We start from the raw sequence: 19,713 nt of genomic DNA on the forward strand, positions 1-19,713 counted from the left end.
AATTAATGATTCAGTCATTCGTCCCTTGACGGGTACCTGTATTGGGTGGTGGGGAGGAGGGCACATGGATGGACGAGGCAGCTGACAGGGCCCGCCAATATTGGGCGATAGTCATTAACTCCTTACAGAATTTATTATTGCAATTAGTAACATGACCGTATTTTAAGATCATAATTGCTGATTGAAATGAGTCAGACGAGGAGTTTATAACTGATGAGTGGAATGAGTCAGTCGACCATATTTTAACTCCATAATTGACGATTGATGATAAGAAAAACAGATGTAACTATCGTAACTGACTTTTTATTACCAAGCACAGAGTACGTGGAAGAGTCTCTGTATATAAATTAAACTTGTAAGCGCTGTTTGCGGTCGGCCAATCAACGACTTACTGATGTTTGTTAATAATTCTTCTGTAGCCCCATGGTCTGAATAACTCGACTGAAGGTTTTCTTTCTTTCCTTTTGCTCACTAACAGTAATTATGCACTGCGCTTTTCCGTCCTTTGTTTTCCACACCTTCATTTTATAGTAGTATTGGAGCCATTGAATTATTAGCCTTTCCTCTTGATCCCTTGCTTGTCCACGTCCTCCGCTTCCTAGATTCTACAATTTCGATGTTTTATTCTTAGCTTCAAAGTATTTTTGGTTCACTATAATTTTTAATATCTATAAAAAACATAGACTTTTTGTAAAGGTCAGATGTTTAAAGGCTTCTTCTTAGGAAACATCAGCCAGTAGGGAAAGTGGTCAAAGGGAGACAAATCCAATTTTTTTCAAATGCTAACTTTCAATCGCCTGCAGTTCCTTCCCTTGGGTGACACCAGAAATCGCAATCATAATTCATTCACAACATATTTAATTAAGCATATTTAAATCACCTTCTAAAAATCCACGACAGAAAAATAACCGTTTTGGAGGCACACGAAGAAGACTATGAATACTTGCTTACATTGTTTATTCACATCTGTGTACGAAACAATAGCACGGCTCCTCCGTTAGAAGACAGCGGAAACTCGTACCTCGATATGTTGTTATATTGATATGTGACACATGTATTGATTTATATGTGACATGAACACCTTCTCGTAAGGCGGTGGTAGGTTAGGGTGGATGTGAGTGGAGGAGGACCTGGTGTTTTACTCCGAGGCAGGAAATAAGGCGATAAATCAGCCCTTTACTTTTGTAAAGCTTTGTAATGACTGGAATTACAAAGCGATAACGGAATGATACGGGTGTACACCAAAGGTATCACCTCCATAAGTGCTGTTCAACATCTTTCATACACCCCTGGACCATTAGAGCTGGGTGTCGATCGGTAAAATTTTAGCCTTTCATCTTGATCCCTTGCTTGTCCACGTGCTACGCTTCCTATCTTCTAGAATTTCGATGTTTTATTCTTAGCTTCAAAGTATTTTTTTGTTCACGATAATTTTTAATATCTATAAAAAACATAGACTTTTTGTAATAGGTCAGATGTTTAAAGGCTTCTTCTTAGGAAACTCACCATCAGCCAGTCGGGGAAGTGGTCAAAGGGAGACAAGCCCAATTTTTCAAATGCTAACTTTCAATCGCCTGCAGTTCCTTCCCTTGGGTGACACCAGAAATCGCAATCATAATTCATTCGCAACATATTTAATTAAGCATATTTAAATCACCTTCTAAAAATCCACGACAGAAAAATAACCGTTTTGGAGGCACACGAAGAAGACTATGAATACTTGCTTACATTGTTTATTCACATCTATGTACGAAACAAAAGCAAGGCTCCTCCTTGAGAAGACAGCGGAAACTCGTACCTCGATATGCTGTTATATTGATATGTGACACATGTATTGATTTATATGTGACATGAACCCCTTCTTGTAAGGCGACGGGTGGCTGGGTGGATGTGGGTGGAGGAGGACCTGATGTTTTACGCCGTGGCAGCAAATAAGCCGATATATCATAGCAGCCCTTTACTTTTGTAAAGCTTGGTAGGCTCGAATTACAGAGCGATAACGGAATGGTACGGGTGTACACCAAGGATAACACATGGGGGCATTAGATGGGGGGCATGGACGGACATCGTAGCGCGCATCATCAGTCGGGAGATTGTGTTGTATTCTGCTGCGTTTACTTCCTCTTCTGCTGTGCGATAGGCCTGTATATAATGTATAAAATGTATATAATGTTACTTGAAGTGCAAATCGTTTGGTCTATTGACTGGACTTCCCTCCGCCTCCTTCACTCTCTTTGACAGCGACCGTGAGCTGTAGTGAATAAACTGATGATCACCTTTTATCGGTTTCATATGATAACAATTCTTCACATTCTCAAGATTACTCAGCATCTTACTATTCTCCTAATGTCACTAACATTATTCTCTGGAGTCGTTACCGTTACATCTACAGTCATCGCCATTTACTTCCGGCACGCAGCGAGTCCTCGCGTTGTTCTTCCTCCGACATCTTCATATTTCCGCATCTTGTCACGTGTATGAGTCCGTCTTTGGCTGAGATATTATTTATAAATTCCCACTTATTATTGGTATGATGACTGCAGATGTAAGGATGCATAGAGTGGGGGGGGGGGAGTTGGTGTTTTACGCCGTGTCAGCAGCTAAGGCTATATCACGGCAAGCAGCCAGCCCTGTAAACAGATGCCACGTGCAGAGAAAGATCAGGGCAGCCAACCTTCACTGTATTGGTGACAGGCGCTAACAGCGCTAACCGTTGCGCCACCGGACCGCTCTCAAGGATGCATAGAACATTCAGACAATATCATATAGTTTAGAGAAAGTGTTAATATATTATAAACAAAACACACAGGTGTACCTGTCCACTTATTCAAACAAGCGCTAATGTGTGTGCGTCTTTAAAGAAACGACGGGTATTGCGGGGTAGTAAATTCTATTTTCATTATAATTAATGGTAATACTCTTTTTCCCTACAATTAATCATTATGATTAATAGCAAATATACTCTTGACATCATCGCTTTTCTTGAAGAGTGATTAGAAAATAAAGATCTATATACGGTATATCTATATACATATATGCTATATACGGTAGACAGGTGTTGTTATTTGTCTTTGATTTGGCTTAATCAGTTTCATAGTGTCTGGGTTAAGGAAATATGTGTTTTTGTTGTGAGGGTGCAGACACGGACTTTAATGGGTAGGTCTGCTGTTTGTTAGAGAGATGTGAACCTACATAACTGACATCATTTTTCAAGCCATTCACTCAAGGGGCTAATAGAAACAATAAAGCTGAAACATTGTTAATATTGTTTGTGCAAATTTCTAGAGTAGTAACTTTATCTCGTTTATTCATTCATTCGTAACTTGGTACCAATAGTTATGGGGTAGCTCGTGTATGACTATATCAGCAGGGTAGGAAAGACGCCTTAAAGAATAAATGGCAAGTCCTGTCCAAAATTAACTTCATCTCCTATTTTATTGCCTTGTTTTGAATTAATTCAGTTTATTGTATTTCTGCTACTTCTTCCGATGGTTAGATGTAAAAAAGCATAACTTTTGTTTATTCTGTTAACCTCGTGAATAAACATTTGTCACTTGTCTACTGATGAATCCTGTCCACTGTTAACTCCTGGTTCACCAATCTCTCCTTTCCACTAAAAACTCCTGCCACACAATGCGAGAAGAAATCCGTGGAAAAGATAACACCAGTCTTAAGAAAAATCGTGATAAAATAGGAAAGCATTTCTGACCAAACTGAACTGGAAAATGAACAGGTATACGAACAGGTCTATGAAGGGAACGTTTGATGAATATTAAATGCAATCGTTCATTAATAGCTGACGGTAAAGACCCCCTCCCCCTAAAATAAAGGATGCTGTTGTGATATCTTTTTTGCCATTATTATAGAAAGATATAGTCACATTCTGGTTACTATGAAATGATGTCAATAGCATTAATGCTTTTTCAACTTTTTTTAAAGCAGGAGAGGTCAAAGTTGTACAATTGGCAGAGAGGGAACAATTGCGACAATCCACTTGTGAAAATAATACGCAAGATGCTGTCGTTTGTTTCGAACCTGTTGACCACAACGTGGATCAATTGACTTCCCGAAAGATCCACTAGCTGTGGAACACGACGAGGTTAGAATACACTGGTACTTCTATCCGCCGACACTGTTCTTCTAGAACCTCGACGGAGAAGATCAGAGAAAACAGACTTGAATCGCGAGGACCGGTTGTAATAGACAAAAAAGTTTGCTGCGCTGTGGGTCAAGGGGAAGATGTTGGCGACAATGTGCGAACCCATGAACAGGTAATAATAACGACCAGACGCGGAAAACTCCTTTATAACCAGTCGGGTGATGGTGAGTGACACGCTAGGAACCATGCTGCAGATGTAGATGAAGGACACGACCAGAAGCATCTTGGTCAGCGCCGTCTGGTGACCTACTTTCTCCTTGCACGTGGAACTCGTCTTCTCTCGCCACTTCAGCGCTGCTGTCAGTTTGATGACGGTGATGACAGCTGTGATGACCACTACAAGAAACGTGATAATTGGCAATGACACGGTCAAAACTGTCACCTCTACTGTTTGAAACAGCTCTTTGTTGTCAAGAAACACCTGTGTGGGTTCATACCGCCATTGTATTGTTCCATCTACGTCAACGCTAACTGCACGTAACTGTAGGGGGATGACAGTGTAGCCAAGCTGTATCAAGATAAAGCACACAGCCAGCAACACGCCCATAGTATGAGTGTGTAAGAGCGAAGCGGCTTTGAGCGGAAACACCACACACACGCACCTCTCTACCGCGATGATCATATTATAACAACCGGAAGTCGCACGCATACCAAAGATGAAGCCGGCGCCGCTGATAAGAGTTTTTAAGAAATATTCTTCCGCATAGGGACTGTCAGCAGCTAGAAGCAAGGCCCCTACACAAAAGACTGGAAGCACGCCCAGCAGGTACAGGAGGTCAACGACCGCCAGACAGAAGAGACAGAGGTTCATGCGGTCTCGCAGACCCTGACGCCAGAACACCAGGCACGTGACCAGGTTGGCGGGAATGCCCACCGAGCAAATTATTGTTGAGATGTACCCACTGAACGCTTCATTGAGCGAGTGGTAAACGTCCTGAGAGAGGATGTCACCGAGACTGTTGTCAAAGGTCAAAAGTTGCGTGCTGCCGGTTATCATGTCTTTTGCGCTGACGTTCATCGTGTCAGTCATTTCTGAGAATGGACACTACAGACAACGAGCTCTGATCACGTGTTTATGTGGATGAAATAAGGTAGTAAGTTCTGTGATAACTTCATCCTAAAAGACAACTTACAGAACCATACTGGCTTCATGTCCGCCGCATGTTTGCCGAACGTGTGCACTGTGCGAGTGTGTCTTGCTTTTCTTTGAGTGTTCAGTCCTCAGGCCTCAGAAAACACACTCTTGATCGCATCATCGCATCCACAAGTTCCACAGCCTCTGTTGTGCATTCCCGATGATGCAGAAATTAGAAAAGCTATGCTCATTATAAAGTCTCTCTCTGTTCAGTACTTAAATACTACTTCAAACACGACACCTGGGCTGAGTGGATCTTGGGGCAGATAAGTAGTTCCGGATATTAATCAAAGGACGTCCTTTAAGCACGCACCCGCTTACTTGTGGGTATTTAAACAAGCCATGGTGAGGAACCATCCACTCTTGGTTTGATATAATTGAGGGAATGCAAATACAGGGAGAGAAACGCGATGAGTCTTTTCTATTCGAAATTTTCCTTAATGTTATCGCCTTGAAAAGACTGGAATTATCAGCTAATTTTAGACAATTTTATTTTCAATAGTTCCAAGTAGAGCATTTATCTTAAAAAGCCTTGTTTACTTTCCCCTCGTTTTATAAAGGTAAACATAGTAAATAATTTCGAGTTATATTCTCCTTTGAAATGTCTGTAGGTAAGTTAGCAAATCTGTTTGGTGACGAGATGTAAAAAGACAGGTAGTACACAGCAAGACACGGGCGGGGCTGTAGCGCGTGCTTGCGTGCGTGCGTGCGTGCGTGCTTGTGAGAGTGTGCGTGTGGGTGGGTAAATATGTGAGTGCGTGTCTTGTAATCAGTCGCCTGCAGAAGACAGAGATTTTCCTGGCGTGGCCTGAGTCAGTATTAGTGTGATGTTCCTGGGTGCATGTCAGTATAAGTTGACACCTCACTCCTATACCCTCCCCACCTCACCTGCCCTACAAAGAGAGTAAGTCTCTTAACAACAGAGTTCTCGGCAGGTTGGTAAGAAACTGTGTGAGTCGTGATATTCTCAAGACACTGGCTAGGACTGTTCAGAATAAATACACTGTCTCCATACTTCTCACTGTTGATGCTCTAACGTTTCACTCTTTTGTTCTCGTGAGAACCAGAAGAAAAGACATGCACCATCTTCGTTTTTCTCTCTGTCTTTTTCGCATCAGAATTTATTCATATTTCTCCCTTTTTTGTTTTGCTTTGTACTTTTTTTCTTCGCGATGTTTGATCTTGATGTCGATGTCGTGGATTACTCCTGGTAGTTACCTCCCTTCCTCGAGTCCCTGAGGAGGTCGGCGCCAGACGGCGAACAGATGGTGTTCTGCGAGTCTCTGATCGTTTTGTTGATGTTGGTGGTGTAGTGGTTGTTGTAGAACAGACGGACACGTCACACACCTGCCACTCCTGCTCTGTCTTGGTCGTGTAACACCACGGTCTGCTGCGTCGGTTCTTGCTGGGGTTTCGGCAGTAGTTGTGGTTGCCCAGTCCGTCGGAATCTTCCTTGACTGCGCCGCTCTCGTCCTCACCGCTGGAGGCTTTGGTGAGGTTGTGTGCACGTGGGTAGTGCTCAGTCCACTTCTGGCACGTGTAGCCATCTACCGTGTGGTCCAGATCACCCCTGTAGTCCCGACCGTCACTGTGGCCGAGGGTGAGACACGGACCTGTGTCAAGAAAACCGTTTACATCAGGTTTGACTTGCACGTGCAAAGCAGACCAAAGCGACTGAGCTAAATGTTATGTAAACAAGGCTAGAAAGCCATACATTTGTTTTCATCATGACATAAACTGAAACACAGAGTTTAAAACACTATAGCTACAACTATATGATCGCCGTACTTACGTCTAGCTCGCCGTTCACATATAAACGGGTAGGTGAACTCGGGTAGCTGATGTTGGGAGCCTGCCCAAGCTCCTCTCCACTCTGTTCTCTTTGTCGTGCGGTTGAAGTGGATGACCATTGAGGTAATGTGAGTCCGGGTGACCTTTGGCCCAGTTGCTGTAGGTCATCTGCCTGGCGTCAGACTCCTTCTGGTACCTGTAGGTCACATATAATCATCAGGGCGTTTTACGGAGGGAACAAAGTCTAAAAAAGTCTGAGTAGGTCCTCACTAAGCCCAACCTTTGACTATCTTCTGACTGGGAAAGGTCATTAGTCTAGACGCAACGAGCAAGTAAGTCGATTGTAAGTACAAGACACGCCCCTCTCCTGTTACTACCTGTAATCACTCGTGAATGAGGTACTCGTATGCTGGGAGGCTTGGGGAAAGCAAGTATTTCAATCACAGGCCCGACTGCAACCTGAAACAGCTACCTTGTATTTCAAGGATCATGGATGTCTGTACTAACCATGGACTTCTTCCTGCACTGTTCACGTTAACCCTTAGTCTTCAGCTGTATGAGTATCTCCAATAAATACAGTGGAGTATAAATACAATATGGAGTACCCCCACTAAATACTGTATACATCGACTCCTGTCATACTGTAATGGCAGATAAACATGGTTCAACAATATTCCTGGGATTCTCACCACACCATCCTGTTGGTGGTGTTCTCAACCCTGCCGCCTGTTCGCCACGTGGCGACAGCAGGGAATCGAGCGCCAATGCGTTTGGCCAAGAACTCGTCTTCTCGCTTGGTCTCGATGAACACGAGATGAGAGTTGAGGTCCTCGCAGTATTTGGCTGCTGCGGCAAACTGCTTCTTGAGCTGAGGGATGAACTTGTAGCAACTGGAATCGTGTTTCACCCAGGACTTGGGGCACACTGGAGTCAGACAAACAGCCGCGAGCAGCAGCGAGCAAGACTTCAATACAAATATGGGTGAGAAGTAAAATGCACAACTTGTATTAAGGACAAAGGATACAGGACATAAAAAAACCAGATACCTTATTTTGCTAAAATAAGCGGGCTGTTTCTAGTGATTACTGATCCCATTTCAACCAACAGAATGTGGAACAAAAAGCCTGTGAATTGTTGGTACGTTTAGCGACACCTATATCAGAACTTACTTGCAAAGGGTATCTAAAGTAGAGAGTTTACAATGTCGAGGTTTTGGTGCTAGCCACTGGCATGTAGGGAAGCTGCCACGACTGCTGGCGTCTCAAAAGCCTTAGCGTATACAGTGGCTTGTTGGGTGCCTGTGTACCTGTGTACCTAGATACCTATATACCTTTGTACCTGTGTAATGGATACCTATATCCTTTGTACTTGGATACCTGAATACCTGTGTTATGGATACCTATGCAGCACAGCACACATTCCGAGTGCAGCCGACTCCTAAGTAGTTAGGGTTAATCTAACCCAGCTCCTAAGTGGGTCACTTCCTTCCTAAAGGGTTTGTTAGCAACAGTTAGCAAGAGAGAAGAGAGAGCGCCACCTGGTCCGGAGATGTCAGTTTGTTACGTCACTCTGCGACAACCAGAAGGTCACGTGACTACTTTTTCATTTGCTTTATTGGCATTGGTCTTATTCCATCGTGTGGAAGACCGTTGTTGTTAGGAAATATACTGTGTAACCTACTGTGTGTGAGGTGAGCGACTGTCAACACAAACATTTCTCTTACCTGTCTTGTTGGTGTCCATCTGCAAGTTACAGTCGTACATGTCGCGCAGCTGAGCCACGTCGATGTTACTGAGTGTGCTGCGAGACTTGAGACTTATCCCCAGCTTTTTACCGACCCCAGTCACCTGCACATTGCAGACAAACTGCACTGTCGCTTTTTGCAAAGTGATTACACCTGTGTACACAATATCTTATCAATTTACTTACACACCCTGACCACACTGTCGGGACTACTGCGCGACGACAACAAAGACGACGACGACGACGAATGATGACGACGACGACAATGATGATGATGACAACTCACCTCTATAGTGGGTTGACCGTTGCGAGTGAAGGCGTGCGTGGAGTAGTGCATGATTGATCTGTAGTCATACGGATATCCACGGGACGTGGCCAATGCTGGACCAATTTTCTGGAAATCGGGCAGGAATTTCTCCGAGACATTTTCCTCCAGCACGCGCACATACTTCGTCACGGTCACTCCGTGCCTGTCAAAAAGGTCAGAAGGTCATTGAGTCAGCGCCATCAGTACAAAAGATCTAGAATATTTGGATAAAACATTGTAATATCCGTGTCACCAATCGAACGTATTTGATTAAAACATTTAGGTTTTGTTTAGGTTAGATAACACATAGATGAACACATAGATGAACATATAGATGAACACATAGATGAACGTGCATACAGAATAAGCATTGAGTAAAAAAAAAGGGAAACTAGATAAATATAAATATGTGTACACTTGAAAAACAAGACCGAAATGTCAAGGGGACTGGTGACTGTATAGACACACTGAGTGAGTGAGTCAGTGAGACAACTTTTTGTTGGTGTGAACTCAGGTTGCAGCACGCTGGAAGTGGACTGGGGGGAGTGAGCCTACCTGCTCGTGCCAGACTCCCAGACTGTGTGTTATCTCGTGCACCGCCGTGCCCACGTTGTCACAGCCTGTCCCCAAGCTCAGCAACTGACCTCCGCCAACTCGCCCTATACCTGACCAGCAGCTAGGACACACAGAACCATGAACAGCCGCCATAACAGAGACCACGATCCCTCATTCTTGTTAGTAACAACATCTACATTAGGATCAACACTGTTTTCTTCCGTAATACAAATAATGGCAGGGATGGTGATAAAGACAGTCTTACGCAGGGTGATTGAGAAGCTTGATGATAAAAGCCTCACCCAGGGTCACTGATGAACTTGATGAAGTCTGCGTCGTGTTGCTCCTTCTGTCGGAACCGAATGCACGTGACTTTGTGGATGTGCGAGAAGGCCTGCAGCACCGCACTCCGTGCCATGGGCGCTGCCACACAACATGAGGGACTGGTGTCAGTAGTCTAAGGATCGCTTCTAGGGCTACAGTAAAATTTGTTGCCAAAAGAAGCATAGGTATATTTGGGCGAGTGGGTACCCCTGTGTATGTGGCCACTAATGCCAGGACAAATTAACTAAGACGAAACCAGAAAATATAGCTGCCTTAAAATGTCAGTGACAATGAGGCTCACTCAAAGTGTCAGTGACAATGTGGCTCACTCAAAGTGTCAGTGAAGATGTAAGGCACGACACCGTTTTTCCAGAGTCTTTTGCGCATGCGTACTGTTGCTCTCTTGTGTCGCCGCTTCTTGCTGTAGAGACTGGGATAGATGAAGCGGGCGACGTTGCTGTCGACGATGATGTCTCCCTGGTAGAAGACCGTACCACCTGCTTGTAAGAAAGACGAGAAAGCAAAGCGAGAGTGGTGTGTCACCAGAGTGGCTAAGTAAGCCATCATCTGCGAGCAGTTCTTGAATATCAGTGCTGCAGTGTCTATATCTACAGTCTACACAGAGTCCATAATAACAACAGAGTCTACAGACTGCGTTCTCTATATGCGTTGTCTATATTCTTGATGTCTACTGATGCTGTACCACTCCTGATCTTCCACTCATGTAGAGCGTTCAGGAATAGAAAATAATAACGACTTTCCACTTTTAAATGATTTGTAATTTTACTGTCATAGCATTTTAATCAATAGTCGTTCTTGTTCTATTTCAGGTTATCTTTATCACCAGCTCCAGGACTGTTACTGCCACCTGTAGGTCTATTGATGACATTTCTAACGTCTTTGCTCACCTGTTCCTTCTGGACGAGGAGCCGGTGCCTCACTAGATTCTCCTGACGAGCCGCACAGTGATGGCGGACACAGGTCTGACAACACACGATGAGACAGCAGTGGAGGACACGAGTTTGATTAAATAAGTCATAAGTGTGATGTGTGATGACAAAGACAAGTCTGGCAAGAAACATTAGGGTACAACGATAGGATACAGATACACATACTGTAGTGACAAGAGAGGGCAAAGATTATGGGCCTCACCCATGCTGCGGTCCTGCACTGCCAGCTTCCCCCGTAAGTAGTAATGAGAAATTATATTTCTTAGCTAAATTGATGAATTATCTTTAACCAGAGCGACAAATGGTAGGGAATAGTTTGTTTTTCGTACTCTTGTTTCATTGGGTCATGACTGCGGCAAATCCTGACATTCCTTTGAGTTCTGGTCGAAGGACAGATTTGGTGATAAGGCTACAGGCTATCAGTCCGGGCTGTCTCCTCAGGTCGCCCTGTGTTACCAGGGTGAGTTCTGTACACCGCCAGTCCACTGGTCCCGAGCTCACATTGACTTCTAGCCGACAGAATTTCATATCAAGCGCCGCCATTTGTCTCCAGGCAGATACCCAGCTACCTGAATACCCAGATACCCAGCTACCCGCTGCAGGGGAAGTGATGTTAAAATCACACAGTCTGTGGACAAAGGGACCAGACATGCACTTCGCTGCTGTGGTCACGTGACCTAACTGTGAATTAGGCATCTGGTCCAACTTTCTTGTTTTCGGAGTGTGAGGTCGGAGCGGTCACAGGGAGTGACTACATCCTTCAGCCACCGCCATCAGCACGTGCGACACCCCCTCCTACCTGTCTGTTGAGGTCTGCAGCGCTCAGTGAAACTACTAATTGCGAGCAACGACGACAACAGGAGTCTGCTGTCGCTTAGCACCCCGGGTGAGGTGAGCAGGAAATCAATGTCGCTAGTGGGCAACGCCGATACAGACAAAGGTGACAGTTTACACAAATTACACAACAAACATGTTCACAACTGGGGGAAACATCATGATTGTCCCCTACAGGTGTTCCACTGGAGGTAAGGGACAAACATGACAACTGCTTTTTAGATTCTGCTCCCTGCAGAAAACACCTTCATCATTACTGACGACAAGGGGAGATAAAAAAGGCGGGTGATAACAGTAAGAGAAAACTGTAATTGAAAGGCTTGGGGAGGCAGTAGGATGGAGGTATGAGAGAAAGGATCGTTAAAAAGAGAGGGAAGTTAGAATGAAAGACACTTGCACTTTCTGTCTCATAACATTGCAATTAAACAGCACGTCACGTGCTCTCATGTATGGAACGTCAGTCTGACGGTTTGTACATGTGACGTACGAATGGTACGTCATTGTGCCAAATGATTCATGGGAGTTAATGCTGATGGAATGTCACTATGACTGTCGAGTGCGGTTGTAATAATGAAATGTAAACAGAAATATATCGTACTTACTGAAATTTATTTTCCAAACGTCCCAGGTGTGCGACGTTGTCTTGTGAACATGAGTGATAATGTCAGCTGTGGGAGCGCCATCTACTGGTGTGGCCATACACATTTGGCAGTCGTCGATAGACGAGACAGACTCATGGCTATTACTAAGGAAAAGAGAGGGCAAAGGTTATGGACCATCGCCATGCTGGGTCTCACACTGCCAGCTTCCCAAAGTCAACTGTCGACTAGATGCGGTCTGTTCAGTTTCAAGAAGTGCTGACTGAATGTCGGCTGTCCACTTGCTGCAGTCTGTTCAGAAGCAGGAGGCGGTGACTGGATGTTCACTGTCAGCTTACTTCAGTCTGTTCAAAGTTGTGACCTGGCTACGTGGTGACCCTGGCTACGTGGTGACCCTGGCTAGGTTGCACTGTGGCAAAACTGCCAAGCCTTGGGGCACAGAAGGGAAACTGAATAACACGTAAGTCAGTATTCAATGAGTCTCTTGTGCATCATTTGTCTTTTTATTTTTGACTTTTTATCCTCAAAAGGAAACCAAATTTCGCTCACTCGTACATCCGAGTGCCTGTTGTCCTACAATTATAAGCTTTACAAACTCCAGCAGAAACAGACATCTGCTTCGTGGTAATCACCGTTGTCATTGTTAGCCGAGGTGGGTGAGATCGACATACAGACTACTACAGACCTGAAGCCCAGCCAGCCAGTCAGCCAGCCAGAGGGAAGGAGTGGTATCACGTGCAGATGGCGTCGCGGACAGAACAACAATGACGCCCGAGTCTGTCTCGCCCCGAAAGTACGTTGACTTTTTAGTGTCAGAGGTCAGATTTCCAGCCGGAGGTCCGCACTTTGCAGTCTTCTCACAAACCTGTGTGTGACTACCTCGTCGGAGAGAGTTGGGGAGAGGGGTCGGAGGGAAAAAAGTCAGGGTGAGTCAGCCGAGTGCTGCGGCTTGGCGCTGCCGTACTGACAGTGCTGCGTCTCGCTGCAAGCCTTCTGAAGCTTTTAAAGGCCTGCGGTCAAACACACAGCACACTGACTGACAGGTGCAGCACCAGTAAATCGAAGACAGCAGACGACTGCACCCCTGAAATACCTGCCCCAGTTGTGGATAGACGACAGTCAACAGTCTTCGCAATCAGTGCTACTGGATCATCTGTCCAGCACTCTGTTGTATGTGGCACACCCCGGGTAGGCAGGCCGGGTACGTTATGACTTTCCAGCAGAGCGAAGATAATTTGAGTTCAGGCGACCGAACGCACAAAAGAGGTCACTCGAAAAAAAAAAAATGGGTGGCAAGGCCAATAAAAAGGTAGAACACAAAATGAAAGGGAAGTAATTTTGAACAGAACTTATTATCTCCCTTCTCACAAATGACTAGCCGCCTACCATTCTACCCATCCCATATATTCTAAAAATGTAGTTAAAAATAGATGTTGTGATGCACTAGTCCCGGTAACTTCACATTAGACTGGTCCCTGATGACGCAGTAATGGTCAGTACGATGCACTAACTGCTCTGGTGTTCAGATGTTGGATGATAGTGTACACTGTACACTGTACACCATTGGCCACTGAACAGCACACGGTAGTCAACAAAGGTTTTATTGACTCAGGGAGCAACTGAGGCACGAGACTGGGTAGGTGGGATAAAGGTAAGGGGAAGGGGTGTCATCAGTGTCGGATATAAAGACCGCCTTGAGAGAGTCAGTGACAGTCTGGGCACGAAACTCAAACAGCTGGGTATTATTCCGCCATTATTTTGAACCCCGTGAACCTCTTATCTTAGGGCCCTAGTGTGCGTGCATGTTCTCTTTCTCACACACACACACACAGACACATGAACACACATAAACACACGTATACACACAGACAATTTTGCTCCTTCCACCGCCGTGCTCTATAGTCAAGGGACAAAATCCACCAATGAAAAAGTTTGTTCTGTATGATTGTCTCCCTTCTTAGCAGCCCTGACACAATTTAAAAAATTAAAAAAACTTTCGGGCGGACTGTTTCGTGATTACTGGTGACTCCAGGCAGGCCTGACGAGAGGGGGGGACAGGGGGGTCTGGTGTACCCGGGCCCGCGGCTGTCAAGGGGGCCCGGCCTTGGTCAGTGGATTTTTTTCTTCTTCTTCTCCTTTTCTTTTTCTTTTAAAGAAAGGTCTAAGGACAGAACACCCAAGCATTACACATGCAGAAGTTGAGTTTGAGTGTAGATATTGAAATTCGAATTGTAAACATACATTATATACTGGGAAAATAATTTACGATTACAAGTACAAGGGGCCCGGAGAGGTCTGTCCCGGGGCCCGGGCTGGCTCTCGGCGGCCCTGACTCCAGGTGGCACTAGGATGCTGTTTGATGAACAAGCAGGAATCTGGCCTGACAGTTACCTCTTTGTGATTTGTTTGTCATCTGGTCTTCGGTATTCTGTGTCGATTTTTCGCTAAATGGTCGGGAGGCTTGTGGTTAGCTCTTTCTTCCTCATGTGTGGGTGTTCTTGTGTACAGTCAATCCAGTCTCACTCATCAGTCACTGACTGTTTTTAACTCATTGGCAGGATACACATTAGCCACTGTCTCCCCTAAGTCCCAATTAACTATGTTCCCCATCACTGTCTCCATGATGAGTCACATCTCACTGTTTTATTCTTAGTCATATCAGTCACCGTCTTCCACATCAGTTCCTGTTTCGTTTTTATTATTGTCTGCTGGTTAAAGATAAGTAATTTGCCTTATTTTACTTTTGCATTCACACTGTATAATTTGTGCAGCAACACTATCTCAAGTGATCCATACATTCACTCCTTCGCTCAGTGTAGTTCCTGGTAGTGTCAAGGCGCGCACCACTACTGACAGGGCGTGACACTGCCCCGTGTACAGCTAGTACCATAATTCAGGTGCCAAAATTTGTTATCAGATTAACCAGTCCTTGTGTCTTTTTTTTTCCTCAGAGGGATTTATGCTATGTCAATATTTGGTCCCCAGAAAAGTGGTCTCTAAACCCTCACTCACTTTTTTTAATGAATTATTTGCATTTAATAATTGCAACTTACAAAATAAAATTGTTTTCATACACTTTAGACTTTTAATTTGATTTATGTCTTTCGTTCTGATAATGGCCTTCCAAATAAAATTTTAATCACTCTGTACTGTAGTGCTGTGCATGCTTGCTGTACACACAAGAGCCAAATCGTGAAGTTTTTGAACAAAGACTTTCAACGATTTATGTTAAGCTTTTATTATGTACATGAAAAACCCACAGCATACAGTATGCTTGACTCATAAAGGTATTTCAGACCGAAGTGAACAACTGAATCCTGAATCACATGACCACATCGTTCGACCAGTTCAGCCTTATGACCAGGACTTCTAGAACCACGAACTATACATATACACTAATATGTATATATACTGTATATACAAATACAGTTTAAGCCAGAAGAGGCAGAAGAAACATACATAATAAAGTAAGCAATATGTCATACTCAGGCGTTGCATTTTACAAGCAGACATGTACTTCCTGTCCTCCTGCAGCTCAGCTCCACCTAGACAGTTGTCTCTTATTTCTTGATTAATATCGCTAGTAGAGATTGCTAGCAGTTGCCGCCTCATCAAAAGATTTGACATTTATTTGACATCAGTATCAGCACCATTCCTAGTTGACACCAGACCTGGCCTGACTGTTGTACAATAAGCTCATGGTGTTTCCATCTCAGGCTGTATCAGCATGCCACTGAATGACACTCCCCCTAGCAGTCTGATGTCCCCCACACTCCAAGCCCTCGTCCACACCTTCTGGCCTGCACGCAGCTTCTGCACCACGTGACACGTGCAGCTTGCGCCCTCCCCCGTCTCGCTCTCGTAGGGCACTGACTTCGTGACCTGAGTTCCGTCCACAACGATGTAGACTTCAGCGTCGCCGCTTGTTGACGGCCTGAGGACAGTGGCGATGAACAGGTAGATACCAGAGATGGGAGCCTTGAAGACGCCGGCTTTGATGTTGTAGCCGTTGCCCACGTTGGACTTGACATCATTAAAGACGAGCGGACCCCGAGTGTTTACCGATGAAAGAGAGGTCAGGTTAGCTTGAAAACCAACCAATTTGCTTGATTTCTCTGAAATAACAAAAAAAAAAAAAAAAAATAAAATAAAATATGGCTGTTTATTCAAGTCAAATAATTTAGACGTAAGAGTCTTTGAACGCGCGCGTGCATATGTATGTGTGTGCATGCATCTGTCGTAAGTGACACAAAACAAATTTGTTCACATACCTTTTAATCCTGTGAAAGATTTATCCAAGTTTGTAAAATGCTGATGCAGTTGTGAGTTGCTTTCCAGAAGAGTGGCGACGCTGCCTTTAACCACTTCAAGACTAGTGTGTAGGTCACTGACGTCTTGCTGCACCCAAGAGTTATCTCCACCGAGATCCCCCAAATTACGTCGAATGCCACTCACGTCTTCCTGCAGCCTGCAGCTTTCGTCCGCCATCTTGTTGTAATCTTGACGTAAAGCATCGACAAGCCCTCGCAACCGCTCGTTCTCTTCCTCCAATGACGTCATTCGCTGATGGAGCTGTCAGCGCGTCAGACGGTGACTGTGTCAGGGACGGAGCCGTGGACTGGTTCACACCTTACCTCTGTAGCCTCGCTTTGGCTCGGGTCAGCTGCACCAGGCTCATACTTGTCGTACACCGTGCCGACATAGCTCTGAAGACTACTCAGATCAAGAGCCTCCTCGTTGAAGGTGTGCACGAACTGCACGGATGGCCTGTCTCTGAGCTGCTGATAAAACTGAAGCTCGCTGTCACCCAGGAGACTCTGCTGCACGTTTGCTGACGTCACGGGCGCAGCTGCGGGGGAATCCTTCATCAGAAGCAGCTGCGACAACTGGATGTGTTTTCTGCGAGCCACGCTCATCTCCTCCCGGATTTTCCGTCCTCGTTTCTGGCCATGTCGGCCAGCGACCGCCGGCTTTGTTCCTCTGCCTGCTTCAGCAACGCCCTCACGCCGTCGACGCGTCTGCTGATGTCGTTGTCTGCCGCTTTGCGTTGTCGTCGCACGTCTCCCTCGTCGTCTCCCATGCGAGCCAGGGCCGCCTCCAGCAGCATCATTGCTCAGACACCTCTCCTCGTACGGCAGGTTGTGGTCGTCCTGCGAGGTCAGCTGACGCCTGGAGGTCAAAGGTTGCACGCAGTGGGTGTGGCCAGGCATGAGTTTTTCGTGACATCGCTGACATCGAAGACACAGGTTATTTTTACACTCGGTGCACACGTACCGAGCCTCCTGACCCTCGTCACAGAAGCCACACAGCAAGGATCCTGCCCGGGACCTTCCTCGTGATCCAGGTAAAAGTTGGTCTAAAACATTTTTAAAAGACAAAGAAAAAAAGGAAATTAAAGCAAGACACTCTTCAAACGTTCCTCGAGCGAAAGTCCAGTTAGCCTCGGTTACTGAGGTTATGCGAGATATTGTAATTATCGGTATAAGTCACATCACAGTCGCCTGTCACATCACAATAATCAGCAACACCTCACATCAAAAACGTGTTTGTCAGCATCATTATCAATCACATCATCAGCCAAACAAAGGAAAAGTATTTGCTTTAGGGAGTTGGGGGATGCACATAGACACATGAAAAAGGTTTTAGACTGACACACACACCTGTCACATCACAAACACACAACACACACACGTGTAGGTGCAGAAGCGAGGTGACTTCACCTGTATTTTTTTATTTACCTGAAACTGGTTTACGCCGCCAGGAGGCACCACAATGTCTTGTCGGCATGTTGGACAAGGAAAAGTCAAGGTCCTTTCTGTTCGCTCACTTCCTGGTCATCGTCCTCAGCTCTCTGTGATCCGGAAATCGTCTGTGGAGAGATGAAACTCGCTGCTTGTAAAACAAGGCCGGATCTTTGGACAGTCAGCTGCTTGGGGCTGAGTCGTTAGCAGGTGAATGGATTATTTGAGTCACGTGGCTATCAGGTGACTAGGTGTCTGTGACTGGGGACAGCAGCGTTCGGTTGTCTGCTTATCGCTAAATCAGTTTTTAAAAGACAGAATGGACCACTTTACGTATGTCCTGCAAGTGAATGCGTTTGTATTATTTTCAACAAAACTTTGAAAATAAACACCCGAAAGCAAAACCGTCTCCTTAAAAAGTTCCCTAGAATGATTAGCTTTGCATCCCCAAGCATCAGGGAGGAGGTTTGTTTACTGCAATCCGATGACCTAATGGAAAGAAGTGAGCAGTCCTAGGAAGCAACTTTCGTTTTCGTTTTGGCCAATAAGCTTGTAGACAGTCGATAAAGAAACAAAGAAAGAGTATGACAACTGAATTAAAAGTCACTGACGATTGTACTCGACAAGGTGTTTTTATCTCAGGCATGATATGACACACAGGACACTAGCAGCACGATGTGACATACCCCGGGTACTCACCAGCGTTGCCCGTGTCTCCAGGTCACGTAAGCACGACAGGCAGAAGGTGTGGTAGCAGGGCAGCAGCTTGGGGTTGCGGCCCCTGTACGACTCCAGACACACGCCACACACATGTGGGTCATCGGTTGCGCCCCCAGTCGCCATGGTTCTCTCCTCTCTCGACGATATTAGTCACAGCAGGTTATCGCCGACGCCAGACGCTGACCCAGGTAAGTGCAAGATGGCGGCTTCCGGAACAACTTCAAGCCATTGGTTAATAATGCATGAGGTCACATGATATCACATGATACCTCAACTTTCGATTTGGATTTACTCTGGAAGTCGGCGGTCTTTACTAAGAAGAACGTGCAGACGCACGCACACACCCGTGTGCACGTCATACACGCATACTCTCTCCTACACGTACGTGCAAGTACACATACACACTGATAAACGCATGCTTCTTTTCCACACACACGGATACATGCACCGGGGGCTGTGAGGTATGCAGGATTTTCCGCCCCCTGTGACGTATAGAGGACCTCAGCATGTCCCAGGGACACAACATGAGGCTCCAGTGCCCTCCCCACACTCCCCCTCCATCATCCTTCACAAACAGGATCCGCGTGACTAGAAGGATAAGTCATTTATCCTGACTCATTCATCAACTTTATCATAATCTGACGATAAAGATACCCGCCGCCAGTAGTCAACAACAACTTCTGATGACGTGTCTTCATCTTTAGGTTACATGTTAAGCCCCTTCACACTCAGAGTGGATGTGTCGGTGATACATCAACACCTTTGTGAGGTGGCTTACACACAGCTTGTTTACCAGAAATTTCAGGCAGCAGGGTGAAAATTGGAATCATTAACAAAGATGCACAGTTACAGTTC

At 45.3% G+C, this 19,713-nt stretch overlaps 3 protein-coding genes across 4 annotated transcripts; all 3 read right to left on the reverse strand.

Annotated features, from left to right (window-relative positions):
• Window positions 1–3,906: 3,906 nt before the first annotated feature.
• LOC112565880 (probable G-protein coupled receptor B0563.6) lies at window positions 3,907–5,208 on the reverse strand. The gene has a single exon (XM_025241736.1). The coding sequence runs from the start codon at window positions 5,187–5,189 to the stop codon at window positions 4,101–4,103; it is 1,089 nt and encodes a 362-aa protein (XP_025097521.1). The 5' UTR covers window positions 5,190–5,208; the 3' UTR covers window positions 3,907–4,100.
• Window positions 5,209–6,770: 1,562 nt separating this feature from the next.
• Window positions 6,771–13,570, reverse strand: LOC112565878 (zinc metalloproteinase nas-33-like). The gene is given in 11 exon segments (XM_025241735.1): window positions 6,771–6,907; window positions 7,087–7,281; window positions 7,775–8,009; window positions 8,809–8,932; window positions 9,115–9,279; window positions 9,281–9,298; window positions 9,691–9,811; window positions 9,993–10,113; window positions 10,344–10,511; window positions 10,923–10,997; window positions 12,401–13,570. Coding segments are annotated over 10 exon segments (1,311 nt in total). The 5' UTR covers window positions 12,504–13,570; the 3' UTR covers window positions 6,771–6,907; window positions 7,087–7,100.
• Window positions 13,571–15,615: 2,045 nt separating this feature from the next.
• LOC112565882 (complement C1q tumor necrosis factor-related protein 3-like) lies at window positions 15,616–19,711 on the reverse strand. Of its 2 annotated transcripts, XM_025241740.1 has the most exons (4): window positions 18,838–19,711; window positions 18,136–18,266; window positions 16,669–17,753; window positions 15,616–16,512 (listed from the first exon to the last, which is right to left on the reverse strand). In XM_025241740.1, exons 3-4 carry the CDS (start codon window positions 16,955–16,957, stop codon window positions 16,094–16,096), a joined length of 708 nt encoding a protein of 235 aa, XP_025097525.1. In that variant the 5' UTR covers window positions 16,958–17,753; window positions 18,136–18,266; window positions 18,838–19,711; the 3' UTR covers window positions 15,616–16,093. The 2 variants fall into 2 exon arrangements, with proteins under 2 accessions (XP_025097525.1, XP_025097523.1); XM_025241738.1 differs by lacking the exon at window positions 15,616–16,512 and having other exon boundaries at window positions 16,971–17,753; window positions 18,838–19,709.
• Between the last annotated feature and the right edge of the window lie 2 nt (window positions 19,712–19,713).

The sequence above is a fragment of the Pomacea canaliculata genome, linkage group LG6 (assembly GCF_003073045.1).
Source record: "Pomacea canaliculata isolate SZHN2017 linkage group LG6, ASM307304v1, whole genome shotgun sequence".
NCBI lineage: Eukaryota > Metazoa > Mollusca > Gastropoda > Architaenioglossa > Ampullariidae > Pomacea > Pomacea canaliculata.